Source organism: Ovis aries, chromosome 7 (assembly GCF_016772045.2).
Source record: "Ovis aries strain OAR_USU_Benz2616 breed Rambouillet chromosome 7, ARS-UI_Ramb_v3.0, whole genome shotgun sequence".
In the NCBI taxonomy this organism is placed as follows: domain Eukaryota; kingdom Metazoa; phylum Chordata; class Mammalia; order Artiodactyla; family Bovidae; genus Ovis; species Ovis aries.
Window position 1 is genome coordinate 14,408,279 of NC_056060.1, and position 24,181 is coordinate 14,432,459.

A 24,181-nucleotide genomic window follows, 5' to 3' on the forward strand; every position below is an offset into this window, starting at 1 on the left:
CAGGGATGTATGACTTTGACCTTCGCATCTCTAAAGTTGTGTTTCCTCGGTTTTTTTAAATAATTTGTAGGAGAGAGTGACAGTGTTTTTCTGTTCCTAATTACTCAAGTATAAATGTACTGTGAAGTCAGAAATCTAGAAATAATTCTAATCCTGCTACATGTTGGGCTGTTTTGTGAACTTCAGATACCTTTGAAAAACTTCCTGTGTTTAGGAGGAAAAAAAAAAAAGGAGGAAGAAAAAAAGTATTCAACATAAAATTAGCTTTAAAAACTGTCCTATTACCAATATATATAAAACACGTAGAGTCTCCCAGTTCATCTTAGGTCTAACCTGAATGTGGATGAGAGTGTGTGTCCGGACTGCATGACAGGTCGTCTCCCCATACCAGCAAAACCTCCCCACCCTTCCCGGCCCCCCCCCGCCCCCCGCTTCTCTTTCAGCAGCCTCAGAGCCCAGTGCCCCTGTGTCTCTCAGGTCATTTGCTAGCATGGCAGTTGACACATAATTGTAACTCTCAGGGTTTTTTTTCTTCTTCCTCCCTCACATCTGTTATTCTGCCTTTTATTTGCCGGTTTTTTTTTTCAGTTGAAATAAGGAAACTGACTAATACTGAAAAGTTATTTGGTATCTTTAATTGTATAAAAACTTTCTTTTACCTCTTATTTAAAATAAAAGAGCTATGTGATTTCTCTTCTTAAAAACAAAGATTGTAGTTGATGAAATTGCTTTTAACTTTTGAGTGCCCTTTAGTTGATTATTTTCCTTTCTATGGGCCAGTGACCATTGATGGAGAGGCTGTCCGTCCATACTTACCCATGAGATCAACTGAGACTCAGTTCTCACCTTGACTAGTTACGTGACACAAATGAATTGGCTTATAAGCTTAAAATGTTGTAAAAATATGTGATTTTTATGTTACCTGATCTCAACTGTAATATTTAAATACTATACTTTGTAGGCTTATAAATCCCACCTTTGTATCATAATGAGCACTGTTCCTAGGTTTCATTTTAGAAAAGTTGAATTAATATGCTTTTCTAAACTAAAAAGGCAGATATGTTGTTAGCTATTTGTTTATCCCTTTAATGATTGTTTCATATTTAAGATCAATTAGAGTAACCCATTTTGATCAGAGATAGACAATTCTTAAAATTTTTTGTAATCAGTTCATAAGCTTGACCCTAATAGTTTTCTTTTTTAAAACTTTTCTGACATGATTAATACTTACATACTGTATAAAAATTAGAAGGTTCCCATAGGCAAAAGTATCTGATATTTTTAAATAGAAAAATCTACCAGTCTATTTACAGTCTAGGCAGATTTCTATATAAAGCTTTAAAACATTGTAGAAACAATTTTTTATGGATACTGTTTTTTGAGTGACATAGTTCTAGAACTTATTCTTTAAAACCATTTTTATCTTTATGATACTCTTACAGTCTTTCTCATTATCTGAGGGATTCCAAATTTCCACCCTTGAATTTGCCTAAACATTGTATTGGCATGAGCATAACACTTGTCTGTCTGTACATACACACCCCCTACACCCTATATAGCCTCCATAACATCCCCATAGCGCTGAAGCTTTCAGCTTAGCCCCTGCCTTTTTTCTGTCTACCACTCCTGGTTAAGTTGGAGTGCTAGGTGGGTGACTGCGCCACTTTTTTTTTCAGCCTAGGGGTTTTAAAGGTAAAAAAAGACTGATGTTGGGATTATAATGGTTGAAGCTACTTAGAGACCTACCCCTTTGCCTTTTCTGCCTCCAGCAAAATATCACAAAATCAAGCCCCGTCTAAAGTCCTAGGTCCCTCACAGTATGTTATTGGAATGTGTAATATCACTGAGTCTTGATATTTATATTTTTCTAAGAGGAAACTACTGTTCCTTTTACCTGGAAAGTTCTGATGGTGTGGTGTAGATGGAGGGCATATAATCGGACTATGACGTCTCTAGGGCCCAGATCCTATAGCTGCATCCAGCTTACCCTTAAATCTCATTGCTGCCAATTCAGGATTTGTGGACATTGAATGAACTTTCTCCTAGAAATTTACTTCAGGCCATGATGAGGATACAGATTGTTCAGCAAGTTACTAGTACAAATTAGGTTGTTGCAGTAATGTTTAGGCTGCCTTGAGGAATGTTTTCAAGGAAGTAGCCTATTTGTACCCACCAATATATACTGATATTTAGTACGTAAATATCGCATATGTTATACTGTTTGATTAAGGTAAACCCAGTAGCAACTCTCCTAGTTTGTTTAGCATCTCAAGTTACTTTATGTGCAATTTCATGCTGCTTTAAAATTTGTCATTTGGTCCAGAATAATGAGATTTTCTTTTCTTCATGCCACATATTTTATATAGGTTGAAATATGTTTTATTTTCTGTATTAGTGATTTAAAGGAAATGAAGAAAAGAATTTCCCTCAAATAGAAAATTTTTTGCCAATTTTTATGACTCATCGGTCATTTTGCCTCTGACCCTAAATGTAGTAATTAGCTGGTTGCAAATTACATCAGTTAGGTTATACTACAATTAAATTAGGTGCTGAGATTGGCCTTTATACATTAATCTGTCAATATTCTTTTACAGTTTGGCAGAATGGCTTAGAAAGGAAGCTATTTCTATAACTTCCACTGTATTCCTAATTATCACAGTTCTCTGAAGCTTCAACTTCAGAAATGTATAGAAGAAAAATATTTCCCTTGATAAATGGAGCCTTGTTTTATTCCACTGGTGAAAGTTTAGAGTAGAGCAAAATATTTAAAGCTTTACTATAATGGTCTGAAAGCGAACCATTTTTTTTCCAGGTGATACTGAATTAAAAACTCCATCCATTTTTTGCCCATGCAAGGCAGTGCAATTCCCTGGAAATTGATTTTTTTTTTCAGGGCTTACTATGGCTTTTCCCAAGCTTTAGCTATATGGAAAATAACATTTTATTGAATCCACTTAGTGAATAAAGTTGGCAGTTAATTTTTAAGCAACTGGACCAGTGTGTAGAAAATTACTGAATACCTTAAATAGAATCTGACTAGTCTTAAAGTCATTTGATAAATAATTACTTAGGGAGTTGTTTCAAACTCTAAAACATTATATTGTGGGTACTAAAATAATTTCACTTCTATTCACTATACAAATGAGAGTAGTATTTGTGGTATAACAGTTTTAAAGAATCTGGGAAAATGTACATGTTGCTTTGTATAATAAATTAGAAAAATAACTTTATATGAATCACATGCTTACTTGTTTTCCTTTTATGCATTATAACATTTTACTATATGTGGCTTTTAAAGTGTGTTGATTTGGCACTTTTCCATAAGATTTCTACCCAGCTATTGCTGGGTACTAATTTATCATTCCCCCCCCCCCCAAAAAAAAGCAGTGTCAACTCTAGGAAAATCATTAACATTATTCAGTTAGTTTGTTTAATGTTAATTAGAGGGTCACTTGAGTTTTCAGGGGCTGATGTATTTACAGATTGTGCATTGGATTACTAGGGGGGTGTGTGTGTGTGTGTCTTGCCAAGTCTGACTTTGGTTACGTGCAGTGCTGTTTGGCCGTGGTTATTGTAGTGCTGGAGACCGTTCTTATCGGTATCTCTGACCTGACCCTTTTGAGCTATGTTATATCATTCCATTTTGACACCTTTTATCAAACTTTAATGAAATGACCCAGGCAAACAAATTGTCATTAAACTTTCCATCACTTTGTCCCTTGGTATCGTCTTTTATAAATTGGACAGCAAATGTTGTATTGATCTTCTCGTTCTTGCAGCTGAACTTGAAATGACCCAGACTGCTTGTTGTTTATGGCCCAGAGTTGCTTTTCCTTGACATTTCCATCCGCAGCATGACACCCTTTTTGTTTTTCTTTCTTTCTTGTGGAGATGAATGAACAAGACATACGGTATCGAGACACTCTTGGTCACGGCAACGGCGGCACAGTCTACAAGTGAGTAGTCAATTTTGTTTAAACTTTCTCTCCACTTTTGCCAAATGTGGGTATCCAAGTTCTCCATGGCGGAGATTTTTAAATGACCACCAGCACTTAGACTTTATTTCCACATGTGACTCCAAAATTCTGTAAGGCATCTATTTTCTCAGAAATTGCTTGGAAAAGTGCATTTATATTGCCTTTTTAATATTTCTGAGTCTGCATCTCTCCTGGGTGAGCATTTAATAGTCCACCATTAACAAGTATACCTTTAACTGGCCTGAAGTTTAATGCATTTTTTTTTCACTCTTTGAACACCATTATTTTTTTTTAACTTGCCAGCACCCTATGCTAGTCCCCTGCCTGTTTACACCTATGCCCAAGGGAAGACAAACCTTATAAATACCATTGCTTTGCCCTGTGTCGACACTTAGTGATTCAAAAGCCTCTTCCTGTTGTGTTTCCTTCTCTCCTCACCCTACACCCCTGAGAGAATTTCTACACATTGATGAATATGTTAAGTTATAAAATTCTCCCAAATTCTGGTTGCAGTGATCTTAGCCTAAAGGAGTGTTCATTTTCATATTAAAAAATGCTAACCGTAAAAAATACTTCTCTCGACAGGGAAGTCTTTCTCATGCAGTAGTGCAAAGTTTAAACTACATAATGTAATATCTGGTACTTAATAGTCTGCAATGATGTATGAAAAATATTCCACTAGGAATTAAAAAAATCCATATTCTGTAAGAAAGCCCTGAGGGTGTAATAAAGCTTTCCTCCAGAGAGCTGTTTTCCATATATACACTACCCCTGCATCATATTATAATTGTGTTTTTACCTTAGATATTTTACTATTGATATTAATATATATTTGCAAAGTTGTAAAATAATTAATTTATGTTCTTATTGGTTACTGATTTTCTTAGAATTTTGAGTTCTTACTAACCATGTGAATATAGCTAAAAATTGCCCTGTTGCCCTTGTACATGAAAGGTCACATCCTAAAATTCCAGAATATCGTCAACTCAGATGCAACCTTGGCATAGAATTAGATTTCTCAGGTTAGAAGCTCCTTCAAAGTTATCTGATCCAGTTCCCTCCCTAGGGCTTTGATCCTCTCTGTAGGTAGAGCCAGGAAATGTCCTTTCTCCTAAAGTCCTTTAACATAGTCCTTTAAGAACATATGTTTACATATTTGGATGGTTTTTCCTCTAGATGACTGAGTATGGCGAGTAGTTGGTCTGAATGTTAATTGCTTCCACTATGCTAATTCAGATAATTAAATAATAACACATTTCATTCACAATCCTTGGGTCTTACCCTCTTGCCCTTAAAATGTGTGTTGCCTAATTCGTCTAAAGAATTTGAGGTTGCCATTGTCATTTCCTGGATCTGTACTATCATTCCTTCCCATGCAACCCCTGCTGCTGCTGCTAAGTCGCTTCAGCCGTGTCTGACTCTGTGTGACCCCAGAGACGGCTTCCCAGCAGGCTCCCCTGTCCCTGGGATTCTCCAGGCAAGAACACTGGAGTGGGTTGCCATTTCCTTCTCTAATGCATGAAAGTGAAAAGTGAAAGTGAAGTCGCTCAGTTGTGTCCGACTCTTCGCGACCCCATGGACTGCAGCCTACCAGGCTCCTCCATCCATGGGATTTTCCAGGCAAGAGTACTGGAATGGGGTGCCATTGCCTTCTCCATGCAACCCCTAGTACTGCATAAATAGCATTTCTTCGTTCTGGTCTTCTCCTCCTCACTCTTATCTGACTTGACTTTTTACCCTGTCCTGAGGGTTCTTGGATTCAGGTACCATTAGAAATAAGAAGGAACATGTATACTCGAATTGCTTCTCTTGAGCTCCCTAAAGGGAGCAGTTTTCAAAGTCTCAGCCTTTCTTCTTCTTAATGCTTTTATGCTAATGTTCAGGTGTAGAACAGTTGCTAGATAAGTTTTCTAGCAACTGTTTGAATGCCTTTTATCGGCTTCGAATAGAATCCAAACACATCTCTTTAGACGTCTAACCTACTTATTTGTGTTGTTTCACCAAATGTTTGACTCTTGAGCGTGTTAATATTTTTAAATTGAAGGCCTGTTGTGAATTTACTGTCCTGGTTTATTCTAGAGAGGATAAAACATAGGACCAAACCCCAGCAGATAATTTTTATTGGAAATAATATTCTATGTGTTAAAATTTTAATCTTTTATCTTAAAACAGGTTTATAAAAAAAGGGGAGAGGGCATACAGGGAAGTAGAAATAACATGCCCATCCAGCAAGGGAAAATTACAGCATAAAATTGTTTTAGTGTTGTTTTTCTTTAACTGTTATCCTTAATTGTAGTAAAAACAGAAAAATTACCATCTCAGCCATTTGTAAGTCTACAGTTCAGTGGCATTAATTGCGTTCACATTGTTGTGTGACCATCAACACTGTCCGTCTGCACAACTTTTTTGTCTTGCAAATAATTTCCCATTCGCCTGGCTAATGTTTTTAGCTAAGAAGCATGGCTAGAAGTTTTCTTTTTATTAGAGTCACAGTATCCAAGGGAGGGTCCTTAGCATGAGTTCTTTAATTTGCTAGGATGCCGCAGTGACGTTAGCAACTTCTTCTGGGTTTATTTAGTTGGCTTCCATTGCTGATGCTCAGAACATGTTGTAAGATTCAGTATGTTTTTGACAGTGGTTGTTTACGGAGGGTGAGTGGCGGTGTCATGATCATTTCAGTACTTTATTTTATGTCATAGATTTCTTATGAAAAGAAGACATTTCACTTATTGCCTAGGTGATTCTTAAGGAGAGAGAACATGAAGATATAAAATTACACAACCACTTGTCATTGATCAGTTCAATTCAGTTCAGTCGCTCAGTCATGTCCAACTCTTTGTGATCCCATGGACTGTAGCATGCCAGGCTTCCCTGTCCGTCGTCACCAACTCCCAGAGCCTACTCAAGCTCATGTCCATCACGTCATTGATCATTGTCATTGATCATTGGTCTTCATTTCTGTCTGGGCTTCAATTTGTGGTGTTCTCGTATTTCTGGCTTTTAGTTCAGCACAAAGAAATGGTATAATCGTCAAGAAATGAAAAGCCACTTTACTAAAGTCTCTATAAAACTGAGTGTTTGATGTGTTATGATTGACTTTCTCCTATACTAAGTTTACCTTAATGGTGTTGACTATAAAAACTGTGATTTTTCAAACAAAAATGATTACATTACAGGCTATGCTACATAAACTAGATGAAGAAAATATTGGAAAATCCACTCATTGGTAACAAAACTGCCTAATGGGCCTATTTATTTTTTTTTCTTATAAAGAATAATAAAGCTAATAAATGTGAAGCAAAAGTTGATATTTCAGTCTTATTTGCTCCACTTGAGACGTTGTGAATTTTAAGGGATACAATATTGTGTAACTACAATATATATTATTTAATAGTTGATCACATTTTCATCCTTTAAGTTTGGATATTCTCCTCAGTTATACAGTATGAAATTCTGGGCCTATGTATTTGAACCAAATGTGGATTCTGTGTATAGCCCCCTGCTGAACTCATGATAGTGATCCAGCCAGGTAATTTTAAATTGTGGTATCTCTTGGATTATTAGTTTGGATGAAATGGATCAATTCTAGGAGAAAGAATTATTTAGAAAAGTAAATGAATGTATTTTAACTGCTTCATTTCCTAAAGTACAAGTTGCTCCAAAAAATAAATCAGGAAGCACACATGTACTATTCCCTTCTGATAGATTCACAATAAATTCTGAAAACTTAGAGGAAGTAGAACACAGTATGTGTTGTGGTTAAGTATAGGGACTCTGAGTTTGAATTCTGCATCTGCCACTAAGCAGCTTGTGTGATGTTGGGAAAGTTACATAGTGTCTTCTATCTCAGTTTCCCTATGCATAAAATGGGGATAATACTAATACCTATCTTATAAAAGTGGGCTTCCCAGGTGGCTCAGTGGGAAAGATTCTGCCTGCCAGTGCAGGAGATGCAGGAGACGTGGATTCAACCCTTGGGTTGGGAAGGTTCCCTGGAGGAGGAAGTGGCAACCCACTCCAGTACTCTTGCCTGGAGAATCCCATGGACAGAGGAGTCTGGTGGGCTGTAGTCCATGGGGTCACAAGGAGTTGGACAGGACTTAGCAACTGAGTACACGTCTTACAAAATTACTGTGAGGTTAAATTAGATGTTCCATAAAAAAGTCTTAGTACTGTGACTGACACTGAATGTTCATGATACTTACATGAACTTACTACTGTTCATGATAGAAATGAACAGTGATAGAGCATTAATCCCTGGGCTTTCTATGCTTACTTGGCCATGGGATTCTTTTCTTGAGAAAGGTCTGAAAATATCTCACAGAATTAAAGTTGTATTCAATTAACTTTGAGAAATTCTGCAGTATGATACATAATATATTTTCTGTGTTTCCTTTTGTTCTTTAGTTACTTTATGAATATGGTTTGTTTTTATATCGTATATTATTTTAAATAGAATGATTTTTTAAAGTTTCAAGGTATATTCTCTTTTATTGTCGTTTACTTTCAAATTGCTATAAGACAGCTGGTATCATGGCAAGCCTGTTTTACCACTGGTAAAAGCTGGGGCTCACATTCATGTGGCAGAGCCAGCACTCTACACAGCATCTCTTCCTTTCACTCTGTTTCTCCCCGAGGCAGTGTTTTCTCAAGGTCAAGCAGAGTCCATTGCATTTACTTGTATTTTCTAGTGTACCCAGCACAGTCCTAAGGATAGAAGAGATGCTCTATACATGTTGGCTGGAATGAGAATGAGGCCAGTGGAGGTTTTTTCCAAGCAGGTTTTAGCAGAGTTCTTTAATTGGATCCTCCCCGTGTCTAGCTAGTTGTAGAGGCTACATAATTTTGAGCCTGCATAATTGTTTTAGAACATTCACCAAGAAGCGTAGGGATTTCTAAACTAAAAGCATGTTTGAATGATTAATTTTCTTTCGCATATTAAAAACTGAGTATTTGGTATCCACTAACTCAACATTCTAGTTACTATCCTTTTTTCTTGGATAGTAAGTCACGTGGAAATGAAAGTAATTAATAGGCCCAGTTACTTTGAAAACGTTCTATGATAATGAGCCAGGCACTGAGGTTTTTTGCTTCTTCAGTGCATTGTTTGAAGGAGTCGAATAAGCTCTGGGTCCAAAAATGAAGTAGTATCTACCTCTTAGGACTTAGGCCATGCTGAGTCAGTTAGCCAACACACACTTAAGGTTCATCTGTTCTCTTTCTTTAATTCAATTATTTAGGCTAAGACTCTTGCTGTCAGCTTTCTGGCCATGTATTCTAATCTCAAGGTATTGGAAAACACTAGTGGATTTTCTAAATCTAGCTGCTTCTTATGGTACAGTTAAAAGTGTAACCTGGGTTTGAAGTAGAATTTTCTCAGTGGTATAATTGGTAGCATGTATGCTAACTACATGGTGTTTCAAAGACTGGATATATACCATTATTTAATAATTAATTTGGCCATATCTAGAGATAAGAGAGGAGGGAAGGGTTAATAATTCTCAAAGGTGTTGGTCTTGCCTTCTTTCTGTTGTCTTACCTATATTATGAAATATTTGTTGGGCAGTAGGGTGGGGATGGTTCTTGGAGACAGTAACTCAGATCATGTGAACTATTAAATTGTATTCTACCCTTATGATATGACTTACAGGCCAACTAAAACATTTTTGTTTCAGGACTGGAATTGTATCAGCCCATTGCAGTTAACATGATTTATTTTATGAAAATTAGAAGCTGTGGTGGTCAGTTATAGAAAATGAAAAATACATGAATTATTACCTAATTAAATGCTGTTTAATAAACAAAATATTTTAAAACATAGGTTTCCTGAAGGGAAAGTGCAACCAAGAGGGTCCTTGATGTAAATATTGGGAACCACATAATACTGAGAAAAGCTCTGATTTCCTTTTTCACCAAACAACCCAAAGGTGCCAAACCAGAAACAGTCATAGACCTGACCCCAGTTTCTCTAACAACTGCATCAGTGACCCCACTTCTTTTTGTTTTTCTCCCTGAAGTGCATCTTGTAAATTAAGAGTAGTTTTTAAATGGTTTTGATATTGACCCAAGAGCTAGGGTGATTGTTTGATTTATTTTAACTTTAAATTTCCAGTCAAATGAAGTGCCTTTTCCTTGCAGCCAGGATCGTATTTTAAACAAGCAAATAAGACATCATCTTAATGTAAAATTAAATACTTACAATATGGCTGGATTGTATTATAGTATCATGTGACAAGCAAGGATATTAAATATTTTCAGAAAATCAATGAGCATTTGTCAAATAAAATTAACTATGTACACTTCCCTCTCTCAGCATTCACTGTTACAGGTTTGTTTCATACAGTAAAGTGCCTTGTATCGACTAGAACCTGAAGAATGAACCTGAGCCCCTGACTCCGGCTCCTTTCCCACCTTTGCTGCCCCATCTCCACGTTCCCATAACTTCACACATGCTCACATTCATTACAGCAATGATGGATTATTGGCATCCAGCCAACATGACAGGATGTCACAGGTCGCTGAGCAGAGATTTTCAGACTCTGTTTCCACCCGAATTAACTATTATTGAAATAGTTTATTGAGATTGAAGTATTGATCATTTTCTGCTAACCTTGGCTTAAGGGAAGGAAGAAGAGGCGGGGGTGTTTCTGAAAGACACTAAATTTCATTTTTAAAAATCTCATTTATTTAGCCTTTTCTTCTTCCCTTTTTATAGCCCTTATTGTTTTATTGCTTGGAAAAGGGTATCTTGGCTTTATTTTTATGACAGTATAATTATACTTCAGAAATGCGCTTGATTACTATGGGTAACAAAGTTGTTCTAGTATATTGGTTTGGCCAATATTGCTACACAAACAACTTTTCAGTCAATTGAGTCTGGTAAAAATCAATACATTATGGTAATATTTCAAGTAAGAATTTGCTGAATTGAAGTATTTCAACTCTATCTCCTTTTAGGGAAGAATAGTTTTGAAGTAGCAAGACTTCTTTCTAATATTTTATTTTAATAAAAGTGCTTTCTTTATAGAGAAATATGAAGTCCTCAGCAGAAGTGGTTAAGAACAGATAAGCATTAGCACACTTCTGTTTTTGTAGGGTGGAAGAGGTCTAGTTTCCATTAAAAGCCATTTTCTGGCTGCATTAAGAGCGTATAGCATCTGGGTTTGACTTTGTCTCACAGGGTGTAACTTTTGGATTTTTGTGTCTAGTTCTGGGTACTGACTTTCCAGAGATATGGACAGTTCAGAGACCACTCAGAGGAGCATGGGGAGAATAAACAGGGGTCTGGGACATTGTGCCGCCCGGTCCTCCTTCATTCATTAGTGGGCACCTTCTGAGCGTGTGCTGTGTGGAGGGCACTGCGTCAGCTGCTGGGGAGAGCAGGCGCTCATCAGCCTATGTCCAGATGGAGGGAGGCGTCTTGTCGATAGGTAAGTGCAGGGCCTCACAGTCTAGGCCACGTGTGTCTGTGGTACATAGGCCCTTGCGGGCCGAGGAGGGAGTGATGACTTTTAGCTCTTTCCTCAGGAGGATTCAGAAAGGGCCTCATGGAGGAACTGTTATTTGAGTTGAAAAGTGATCAGAGGAGTTGGCTGCCTTTTATCTGAATAAGAAAATCAAGAGGTCCCATGACAACTGACATAAAGTCTGAAGGGCATTCCTGTAGACAGAGGAGCAGGTTTTTCTGAAGGCTCACCTCAGATTGCTTGTCTTGAATGTCTGTGTGACGGTGCCTTTGGTTAGGGTGAGCCATGTACTTTTCCTGCTACTCTTCCTGCCAGCCTGTCCTCCCTCAGTTCAGTTCAGTCGCTCAGTTGTGTCCAACTCTTTGCGACCCCATGAATCGCCTAGAGGTCATTTGGACGGATGTCTTTCCAGGGCCCAGTGCCACTCCTTACCTACTGTAGACACTTAGTGTTTTAGGAATTAACCTGCATGTCTTCACAGTCTCAGAATGGATGCAAAGTATTGTGCATCGCTGGGTGGCTCTGGCTTCTACCTTAAGCAGAATGATATGGCTTAGAGTTCAGGACTGCTGAGAAAAGAATTCACACCTAGACTGGATGTGAAAAGACTGCAAAGGTTACTCCTGAGTGTAAAGTTCCAGAATGAAATTTAGCATTCAGCTACCATAAAAATGTTAATGGCAAGTATCATTTGGTTTTGTTCTTTTAGATTTTGTCTTATTGTATATTTGTTGAACATATACTCACCAAGAGTCACTCTGTGTCAAAGCCGTCCAGTAGTGAATAACACAAGTGGCCAGTGCTCCTGGAGCTTGTTCTAGGGGGGCAGACAGACAGCAATCAAGAAAATGAATACCGAAGTAAGATGATATCAGACCTTACAAGTGCTGTAAAGAATGCTCAGGAGGGCTTGTCTGAGGAGGGGATGTTGGAGCTGAGACCTGAAGGACAGGAAGGACCCAGTCACGGGAGAATCTGGGAATCCAAGGTCCAGGCGGAAGGAACTGCTGCGGAGGTTGCCCTGAGATGGGTGTGAAGGTGCCGTGTCCAGGAGCATGGTGGAGTCGGAGCAGAGCGAGCTCGGGGCCGGTGGGGAAATGGGACGGAGCCTGATCACGTGGGATCTCTGAGATCCCGCTAAATCCTTGCCGAGAAGCCTGGTCGGTATACTTGGCCCCTTTTTACTAGTGAGAAAGATAAAGCTTGGAAGGGTTAAGTGGCATGCCCATGGTCAAATCAAGATTAGAACTCACTATCAAAACCGAGTTGTCCACCTCAGATTTCTTTGGACACTACGTCAGTACTTGGGCCTACTTCTCAAGCCATGGTTTTCCTTTTTGTCATCTACACTCTTAAGTTTCTCAATTTTTAACCGAAATTATTTTTCAATGTGAGATCTAAATTAATATATGATCTTGAAAGTCAGTGATGCACCATCTCTAGTTGTTAATTTTAGGGGCTTTTTAGTAGATGTTAAAACAACCATTACTTCGCTGACAGAATTACGGCAACATAACTTGTTATTTGGTCTATCCTTTGGGTCTCTTTACGTATCAAAAGCTTTGAATTTAATAATTGGATCCTGAGATTAATTCTGTGGTTGTGCTAGAGGAGTTGGAGCATTTCTTGATTTATAAGACACATTAAATTTTTCTAAACTATTTTACAGTATCTGATGTGTTAGAAAATTAACGGCTCTTGGTTGGCGTATAGCACAAGCAAATATTTGTATACCATAGCATCTAGGGTATTTGCTTAAATTGCTTTTTTAGAAAATAATTCACTGGAAAGTACAAACCGCATTTACTGTGTATAACTTTCTGCCACAGTTTTTTTTTTGTTTTTTTTTTTAATTGTTCTGTCTTTGGTTACCTTGCTATAAGAGACCATGTTCCTGTTAAATTGCTGCCTTACTGGAGTCAAATACACTTAGGTTCTGATTTGTGCACTAGTACTGAATTGGAGGAGCAGGTTGCTAAATGAGAGGGGGAAACAACAATAGAGACTTAAGCTCTGGGTATTAAGCATCAAGTTTTTTTAAACATTACTTTGATTTTTAAGTGTAACTTTGTATTATGTTATCTTCTTGACCCCAAAATTTCCATATTTTTCCTAGTCAGTACTACAAAAGAAGGAAAGAAAAAGAATGTACAGTATTATTGCTCTAAGCAGAACTGTGGTTTTTGTTTTGTGAATTCAAATAATGAAATGAAGAATGTTCAGACAAAATTAGAACTTGCTTTAGGGCACAATCAGTATAGCATTTTAACAAGCTTAGTGTACTTGGAAAATATACATTGTGTAAGATTCTCAAGCATACTGATTCTATTATGACTACTAACTATAGAAACAAAATGTAACAATATACTATAGTCAATAAACAAAGCTCTGATTAAACCATAATTAAGTTTTCTGAAAAGTTATCTAAAAACTATGAATAAAATATATTTTTATGTTGTCTGCACAACAAAATATGTAGCCAATGAAATTTTATAATTGTACAGAAAATGATAGGTGGGATAAAATTACAGAGTAAATTTTTACTACAACACATGTGCCCAGTTTAGTTTCTGTACACCATTTGTTTTTTCTTCCTTTTAACTTTTTTTGAAAGTTAATTTTTTAGTGTTGCAGAGTGTAAGCCTCAGGTAGCTGGCTGAAAAGGCAAATGAGAAGTTTCTCTGCTTCCCTGGAAGCCTAGTAAAAGGTTTTAAGGCCCTGCCTTCATGTCCCCAGGATGCAGAGGATGCTCAGAATCGAATGGCTGTATGTCTGTTTGCACCCTGGGCCACCGGCGCATGCCAAGGGTTAACGCCAGCAACGCTGGAATGTGGCTGGGTAGAATAGGTGTCACCAACATCATGTAACCTGTGATGCAGCCCTGAAATCAAGGGATCTCTCTGAGGACTTAAAGCAAGACAAGGGCTAGAACCGCAGTTGAAAGTCATGCTTTCTTATTTCTTGATGCTTTCCCAGTGCCCTTTTTAGTAAACAATTGCATTTTGATTCTGTGAGGAGCTAAAGTAAGCAAACTATGTGCAAGCCTAAAATTTTCTGATGGCATTTTCTAGCACATATGCTACAGCTGTATGTTGTATTTTTATTTTTTGCATCAGGCACGTGTACCTTACAGATGACTCATGTGAACAAACAGCTGTCTTCTTTCTTCTCACCTTTCCTGAAATTTGTAATCTTTGAACCAAGTGATTAACCCAATATTTAAAACATTAATTCCTGTCTCCAGACTTCAGTCAGTTCCACATATAGTTCTGCAGAAATTGCATCTTTGGGTTTTTCTCATTGCTCATGATTTTGTGAGTGCTTTTGTGTATGTATTTAAATTGTTGTTGGAGTCTTATAGATGTTTTGGCCTCTGATCTTTACAAACAAGTCTGGTTTCTTCCTCCCATGCAGACCCCTCTCCCTTTCTCCTCTCGTCAATCTTACTTTAAAAATATATGTGATGTCTTTAAGCCTTAATCTCCTGAATAGATTGGAGAATCAGCTCCTCTTGACTAATCTCAAAGGACTTTGTAAAACAAAATGTTACTTAATTTTTGGAGAGAATGTTCTAATGCAGTTTATATATTTTTGGAAGTTGCTACAGATATCTCAAAAAGAAGAGCATCGTGGAATTTAGTTTAGAATCCAAATACTTTCTTCTGTTGTCCAAAACATAGAGGCAAAGATTTTTCTTTGCTTAAAGATGACTCTCCCTGGATGGTGTAAGGTATGATGGTAGTTTGAGTGCTGTTCATTTTTTGGGTTAAAGGAAAAAGTCCCTCCTGGTTTGTTTTAACCCTAGTCATGATATGCCAGTTTCATGAAGTCTGTTATGCACAAAAGTGCACGAAATGAAGATAAAGTGCCTCTCTTCAGCCTGACAAAAGCCATTCCTTTGCAGAATGGTAGCTGCAGTGAAAGTAAATAAGTGAATGGACAGCAATCACAGCCTAGTTGATGAAACTGTTCAATTAAAGCACAGGCATTTACATGGTGTAATTTCCCTAAATTGCCAATGAGCCCCTTTAGACACAACCAGTGTTCAAATTGATTTCAGCATTGATTTTGGCTGAAGCTGATAAATTTCTGCTTGTTAGTTAAAGTAATTTTGCAGAAGACTTTGTACTGCAGTATTGAAGTGTTCATTTAGCTGATGGTTAAAAGAGGAGTTATTTACAGAGGCCTCTACTGTTGTTCTGAGATGGGACAATTCCCCAATCATCTTTTACTTTTAATTTTTTAGGCTTCAGTATACCAATCAATAGGTGATTGAAACTGATTAAAACTTATCCAACCAGCTGCCTATGGCAGTTTAATTAGAAGCTGGATGATTCTTAAATTAAAGTTGTCTTATTTTCATTGCATAGCCATCTTCCAGAAGAATAAGAGACTAACAGTGCTGAAAACTTAAAGTTTGGCTTTATTAAAGTATCTAGCAACTGTTAAATCACTCAATAGCTATTCCTGAGGCAACTCAGAAACGTATTCAGAGGCTTTTGCCTTTATAAAGGTTAAAAGTAATAATGTGCTTTTTTGCTAGCCAAGAAGAATTTTTTGTGTCAAAGGGATAATCTCTAGGATAGTGAGATATGTGGAAGAACCACCATTTGTGATATATATCGTATTACACACGCAAGATGAATGTTTGAGCTTTGCTTTTTAAATACTGCAGTACAGGATGAAACTAGCCATCATGATGTCCTGTGCATCTCCCTGCTGAAAACCATCAGCTTTGAATTTATATTTTTTTGTTGTGTTTTGAGGCCTTGATTAAAATCAATCTCCAGTGAATGAAACCCCACTATTTTCAAATAAATACATGTTGACTTTTCACCAGTATTGTGGGCAAGGTTATAGAAGAGACCTTTTTGTTTGTTTGTTTTGTTTTCCTCTCCCAGGGAAGCTTCCCCCTACTCATTTTCTCAAGTGTGGGACAATTTCTTGAGTTTTTAATGGAAATGGGTTAATATTTCTGTCATAGGGGACAGATTACATCTGGTACTACAGGGAAGAAGGGGATAAATGGCTCACTTTTCAGAGGTGCATTTACTCTTTGACCCACTGGGGTACTATTTAGTGTTCTAGGAGAGGTAATTTAGTAAATTGTACCCCAGTGGCCTGAAAAAGTTAATGCAACTCTGAAAAGTGAGTCATTCAATCGATTTTCCCTATTGCTTTTTAAAAACCAGCACTGACCATATCCAGAGAACCTTGAAGACAACTGGAATTAGAGGATCTAGAAGCAGCCCGTTTATGTTCACACGTTGTTTGGGACAAGCATTGGATTTGGCTGCAGAGGAATTTGAACCCACAGCCCAGTCCAAAGCTTCAGTCATTTCAGTTCAGTTCAGTCACTCAGTCATGTTCGACTCTTTGTGACCCATGGACTGCAGCACTCCAGGCTTCCCTGTCCATCACCAACTCCTGGGATTTACTCAGACTCATGTCCATCGAGTCGGTAATGCCATCCCTCTCATCCTTTGTTGTTCCCTTCTCTTTCCACCTTCAATCTTTCCCAGCCTCAGGTTCTTTTCCAATGAGTCAGTTCTTCGCATCAGGTGGCCAAAGTATTGGAGCTTCAGCTTCAACATCAGCCCTTCCAAATATTCAGGACTGATTTCCTTTAGGATTGACTGGTTTGATCTCTTTGCAATCCAAGGGACTCTCAAGAGTTTTCTCCAGTACCACAATTCAAAAGCATCAATTCTTTGGTGCTCAGCTTTCTTTATAGTCCAACTCTCACATCCATACATGACTACTGAAAAAACCATAGCTTTGACTAGACGAACCTTTGTTGGCAAAGTAATGTCTCTGCTTTTTAGTATGCTGTCTAGGTTGGTCATAGCTTTTCTGCCAAGCAACAAGCATCTTTTAATTTCATGGCTGCAGTCACCATCTGCAGTGATTTTACAGCCTGCAAAAATAGTCTCTCACTGTTTCCATTGTTTTCCCATCTATTTGCCATGAAATGGGACTGGATATCATGATCTTCGCTTTTTGAATGTTGAGTTTTGAGCCAACTTTTTCCAAAAAAAGTTCTCTAAAGCTTAGGAGATAAGAATCTTGAACCAGTTGTTAACCTCACCAAGCTTTGCTTCCCTTATCTGTAAAATGGGGCTAGTAAGAATATCCGCCTTACACATTTTTGTGCAACTTAAATAGCTTCCTTATATAAAAAACTTTTTATAAACCATAAAGCACAATTGAATGTTACTTATTAGTAGAAGGAGGTTTTCTGAAATAGCCATTTTTATATCTCATTTTGGAAAGTGACTTATTTTTAGCTTTCCACTATGAGCAGAGATAATATTGTAATCAAGCTGTTTCAGGAAAGAAGTTTCCTAGCTAGTTAATCGTCAAGATACTCTTGTTTCCCTCCCACAAGTGTTGCCTCATTTTTTCCCCATCCTCATTATGAGGCTTTCTCTTGCCTCTGTTTTGCCCATTAACATTCTTTCAGAAGCTTTGATCAAGAGATCACTATGACTATAGCTTCCTTAATCTCAAAGGTACTTGGGCCATGTATTAAAAGACATTACTCTAGTTGATGTTAAAGGCTTGAATAAGGCTATATCACCTTATGAAAGAAATATGGAGGAAGTGATGACCACATTAACTTTGAGACAGATGTGGGAGTAAAAAGGAGAACCAAAGTAAATAGAAAGAAGAAGAAATCATAAAATATAGAGTTAAAGTCGCTCTTCTCTGGTTGGAACTCTTTCTAACCCTGCCAAGTTTTCTGTATTAAACATTAGGTTGGTTTGTGAGCCCTGTGTATGATCAGCATCTTGAAAGAGTTGTTAATATGTGTGACCTAATAATATGTTTGATTTGATACTTAAACAGTCTGGGGGGCCCTGTAGCTTAACCATAAATCATTTTACAATCAGTAGTCAGCATTTGTAATGGGTTTTTAGGCAGAAAGAACGTTGGCATAGACTGCTATTTGAACTAGTACAGTTTATATAAAAGCTTTTTACAACTGCTGTTTACTTTGGATTTCCTATTTTAACAGCTAGAGCCTGGCTAATGTGTTTATCTATTATGGGAGACAACAACTGTCAGTGTTGATTTCCCTGAAACTATTTGAATTTTTTTTTTTCTGTGGATGGCTATTTTGTTATGTGGCATATTGGTAAAATCTACCCCCAAAGAAAGTTACCAAGAGAATAAATCTCTAAAATGATCAAGCAATAAAACAAAATTTTCGTTAACTGAACCATAGCTAGTTTACATTTGGTTCCTGAAAGCATGTCATTGCATTAAAAGACAACATCCAGGTTTTTTTTTTTTTTTAATTAATCTCACAAAGTAACAAAACATTTTTGTTTTGTTTGTGTATGTATGTATTTCTTAAGCCAGAGCTTAACTACTGGTTTCACCATTTTAGTGACTGGCTTGTTAAGTTTCCCATTCATTTGGAGAATTTCCAACAATTGATAGTGCTCTATAAATAATTCACAGTAATTGCATCCCACTTTTCACTAAGCTTTTATGCAGCATGCTCTGTGAGAGTGGAACCTAAGTCAGTGGTGTTCCTTCCGCATGGTGTGTGAGAGAGTTGCCTGCCCCCTCACAGGGCAGTGCCGGTGCTGTCACTGTAGTGTTCTTGTGTTGCTGTCACGATTGAAAGTCATCATGTGCAATTACTCTTGAGATCCTGGCTCCAAGAGGCGAAAAAAAGGGAGGAGGCGTATTTCCTTAGTCATTTTGATGACGGTTTTACTAACAGAATGACCCTTATCACGTCATATTATAATTTATGCTGAAATATGAAATATTTGCAGTCAGATCATAGGTCAGTCCCCCATTCTTAAATTATATCCTACCTCGCAATTAGAGAAGCACAAGTTTTCCCTATTATAAATTCTTTCTTCTCGTAATTGAAAATAATTTGATTAGAAAGTATTTAGAAATTAATATGCAGAATAGTGTCATAGAAATTAGATGCCTACTTTAATTGTATGAGATTGTATAAGCTTTATCAGAAAATATATGATGAGCTCTAGGTTATTTATTTTGTGAACAGGAGTCATCTGGGCCGATTCATATTTTTTCGGTTCTCCTAGAATTTGAAATTCTAAGCATAAATAATTTCAGTAAACATTGTAAAATACAGATGCAATTGATCTTATGCATGACATAAATTTGTGTGGGAGTCCAGATGTTGAAATGTGAACACAGGTTGCTTCTCCCTTATGTCCTGTGTGAATGTAGGACTTTTTAACATTTCATTTTCAAACTTCTCCTTTTCCTTACACACTTCTAAAGATTCTTATAGAAATTCTGTTTAGTTTTTTGGATTGATGTATCTTTTAATCAAATCTTATTAGGACCTAGACGAAAGTTAACACACCTCTAACCTTGTGTGTATTGTACTAGACCCATCTTCATATAGAAAATAATAAGATTAGTTGCATTTGTCCCCAAATGTTGCGTTTGAAGTCAGTCACATGTTCTTTTGGATACCTGCCCTGAGCAAGGCACTGCGATTGGCAGTGTCAGAGATGTAGCGCCAACATTCGGGGCCTTGGGAGTACTGTTCTGTGGGTTCTGTTGCTGGCATACGTTCTGTACCTTCTCATCTCCTCACTGGTTTCTTCTCAGCTCCCTGATTTCTGGATCTGAAGTTGTTCAGGTCCATTCCTCATACCTCATCTCTGTTTAATTTAATTCCTAATTGAGGGACTTCCCTGGTGGTCAGCTGGCTGTGACTCTGTGCTCCCAGTGCGAGGGGCCTGGATTTGATCCCTGGTTAGGGAACTGGATCCCATATGCTGTAACTGAGAGTTTGCATGCACACTAAGAATCCCGTGTGCCTCAACTGAAGATTCCACATGTCACAACAAAGATTGTAGATCCTCGTGTGCTTTAACCAAGACACACGCAGCCAAATGTGTATGTGTGTGTGTGTTGCTTAGTCGTGTCTGACTCTTTGCAACCCCATAGACTGTAGCCCACCAGGCCCCTCTGTCCATGGGATTCTCCAGGCCAGAACACTGGAGTGGGTTGCCATTTCCTTCTCCAAAAGGAACTACAGAAAGAAAGAAAGAATGTGAAGTTGCTCAGTCGTGTCTGACTCTTTGCACATGGACTATAACCTACCAGGCTCCTCCATCCGTGGAATTTTTCAGGCAAGAGTACTGGAGTGGGTTGCCATTTCCTTCTCCAATGCAGCCAAATAAATAAATAAAAATATTTTTTAAAAATTCTCAAGTGAGATTTTGTAGTTTCATGGCTTTACATATCATCTATATGTTGATGAAGCCCAAATGTATATCTCCAGTCCTGTCCTCTGCCCTGAACTTCAGACTCATATGTAATTACCAGTTGAATGTCTTAGGCATTTCAGAGTTACCCAAAGTGGACGTTTCCTCTAAAATCTGTTCCTTCTTAGTTTTTCTAATCTTTACAAATAGAAACTTTGTCCTACAGGCTGCTCATGACAGAGACTTTTCAGTCATTCTTCTTTCTTCTTTTTCTCTCGGACCATCCGTTATATTAACCCACAAATCTTGTTGGCGTTTCTTCAAAGCTGTTTGAGCAAGCGGACCACCTCTGACCTGCCACCATATTCTAAGCATCTATTATCTCTTGCCTCCCAGCTACTGTTCTAGTTTCTGTCCTTAATTTCCTACAAAGAATTCTCTTTACCCAACAGCCAAAATGATCTTTCTGAATATAAACTCTCCACGTGACCCTGTGACTTTTTATATCATTCAGAATGATAGCCAAAGACCTCACCGTGGTCTAAATGGTACTAACAGTCTGTCTTCCCGTTACCTTTCTGACTTTGTCTCCCACACCTAGTCGTCTTCTTTCTTATTCCACTTCCACACACATGTCAAATACACACTTCCACCTTAAGGCCTTGAACTCAGCATGTCATCTGCCTACAGTCCTCTTCTTCTGACTATCTAAATGGTGTGCCCCTTTACTGCTCACATATGACTGAATGAGAGGTACCTTCCTTAAGTTCCTCCTACCTATACTATCTTTTTAAAATGCTCCTAATCTTGATCACTGTCTATATCCCTACCTTTAGTCTTTTTTGTTGCACTTCTGCTATGTGACATATTGTGTATTTATTTGATTATTGTCAGTCTTGCCCCACTAGAAAGTAAGCTCCAGGAAAGCAAGAACCTTGTCTGGTTTGTTCTCTACCCCAGCCGCAATGCCCACCATTGTGCTTAACAGTTGGAGATATCCGTTATTTATTAAATACGAAAACGAGGTATGTAAGCGAAGAGGGTGTCAAATACTCTGGTAGAATTTGGGGATATAGCAGTGAAGAGAATGGACGTTGACCCTGACTTGAAACTTGCAATAAAATAGGATAAGATACAGACCCTATATTAAGAATTTACAGATTGTTTGGTAATTAGTGTTTACAGTATAGTTAAACGAAGCATATACTAGTGAAGTTATATAACACTTTTTAAGAAAAATAGTATTAGCAGCAACATGTGACATATCATCAAACATCAGAGTAGTTGATGCCAGTGGATGAATTGGCATCAACCACAAGATAGGGAAACATAAACCTTAGGATAGGGAATATGATACGTGGAATTTTAGTACATTCTTCTTCTGAATTCCATGTTCAACATTCACAGTATCCTGAAGTAAACTTATTTCAAATCATTCCCTGTGTATACTCTGTCTGTACTGGAAAGAACACAAGCATTAAATTGAAATAGACCTGAATTTGAATCTTATACCTGCCATTCATGAATTCTCACTACCTTAGTAACCCCACATCTGTTTCTATTGTTATTATGTGAAATGTGGCTTATGTTACATACAACACATAGAAATTAGAATAATTCTATGGACTGTTAGAAATTGTTAGTTCCCCGTTTCAATTTTCTTTCTCCCCTTTCCTGACTACACCATTTACTTATTATCTCACAAATATTGAGTATCTATGATGTGCTAAGTATTTTGCTAGATACTATATATGCATTGTTGAATGAAGTTGATGTGGTCTCTGCTCTCATGAAGCTAAAAAGTACAGGATTATATATTTAAGGATGACTAGATAAGAGTCTGGAGAAGGCAATGGCAACCCACTCCAGTACTCTTGCCTGGAAAATCCCATGGACAAAGGAGCCTGGTAGGCTGCAGTCCATGGGGTCATGAAGAGTCAGACACGACTGAGCGACTTCACTTGCGCTTTTCACTTTCATGCATTGGAGAAGGAAATGGCAACCCACTCCAGTGTTCTCACTTGGAGAATCCCAGGGATGGGGGAGCCCGGTGGGCTGCCATCTATGGGGTCTCACAGAGTCGGACACGACTGAAGTGATTTAGCAGCAGTAGCAGCAGATAAGAGTCTTCTATTTCTGTTAATAAACACCATAATTCTATGATCTTCACTTGAAATTTTAGGTTTAGCCTCCTCATCCCCATGTGTCATAAATTATATCTGGCCAAAGTCTTCTATCTGTGTCCCCTTTTCCACATCTGGTAACACTGCCTAGATTCGCATCACCCACTCTTACGTAGACTAGAGTAACACCATTCTAAGGGCTCCTTGCTCTTTCAAGCAGTATTGTGGTAATCTGCAGCCAGAGTAAGGATTTTAAAGTCTGATCATGCCACTCTCTGTCCAAGAACCTTCAGTGGCATTTATTGGCCAGCAAATTGTAGATAGCACGTTTGCACCAATAATACAGAAAGCTGAAAGACAATGGTATCCTCACAAGATAAAAAGGAAACAACTGCCTCAGTTAAACTGTCACTCAAGAGTGGGGCAGGGGACTCACCTGGTAGTCCAGTGGCTAAACTCTGTAGTGTCCTCACAAGATAAAAGGAAACAACTGTCTCAGTTAAACTATCATTCGGGAGTGGGGCAGGGACTCACCTGGTAGTCCAGCGGCTGAAGTCTGTAGTGTCCGTTTTGGGGTGTCCGAGTTCAGTCTCTGGTCAGGGGACTAGACCTCAGATGCCGCAGCTCAAAAGATCCTGCATGCCTCAACTAAGGCTTGGCACGGCCAAGTAAATAAATAGTTTTTTAAATGGGAAGGAAATCCAAAAAGAGGGGATATGTGTACATGTATTGGGTCTTCCCAGGTGGCACAGTGCAGGGGACTTCAGAGATATGGGTTCAGTGATTAAGTCAGGAAGATCCCCTGGAGGAGGAAATAGCAACCCACTCCAGTGTTCTTGCCAGGATAATTCCACGGACAGAGGAGCCTGGCAGGCTACAGTCTGTAGGGTCGCTAAGAAGTTGGACAACTTAGCAACTAAACAGCAATAACAATCCAGGATAGTAGAGGGAGAGAGGTGAAAAGTAAATGGAAAAGGTGATAGAAATAAATCTATATGTATCAATAATTATGGATGTATGTTGCCAGTTAGTAGATTGGTCAAGTGGAACTTAAAAAAATACAGCTATCTGCTATTTTTGACTATTTTAGCATATGTTTCTAAAACATAAAGACAGAGTAAGGTTGAAAGGAAAAGGCTGGGGAAAAGATACTCGGCAAAAACTAATCAATAGAAAGCTAGTGAGGTTATATTAACGTAAGACAAAGCAGACTTTAAGGCAAAAAGTTTTGTGGGTTTTTTTTAAGGGATGAAGATAGAAAGGACTACTATATGATGATAGAAGAAAAAGAATATATGATAGTCTTAAGCTTGTATAGAGTTAATAACATAACCTTAAAATACATAAAGCAAAAGGAAAAAACCTTGACAAGGAAAATTTAATAAATCCACAATCATAGTAGG

The 24,181-nt window shown here is 38.0% G+C and overlaps 1 protein-coding gene across 15 annotated transcripts in view; it reads left to right on the forward strand.

The window, feature by feature from the left end:
- Positions 1-24,181, forward strand: part of MAP2K5 (mitogen-activated protein kinase kinase 5) — a 263,833-nt gene that overhangs the window by 55,791 nt on the left and 183,861 nt on the right. For all 15 annotated transcript variants that reach the window (XM_042252082.2, XM_027971523.2, XM_042252077.1 and 12 more), the window contains one exon: positions 3,892-3,956. In XM_042252082.2, coding sequence (XP_042108016.1) covers positions 3,892-3,956 — 65 coding nt within the window. The remainder of the gene's footprint in view (positions 1-3,891; positions 3,957-24,181) is intronic.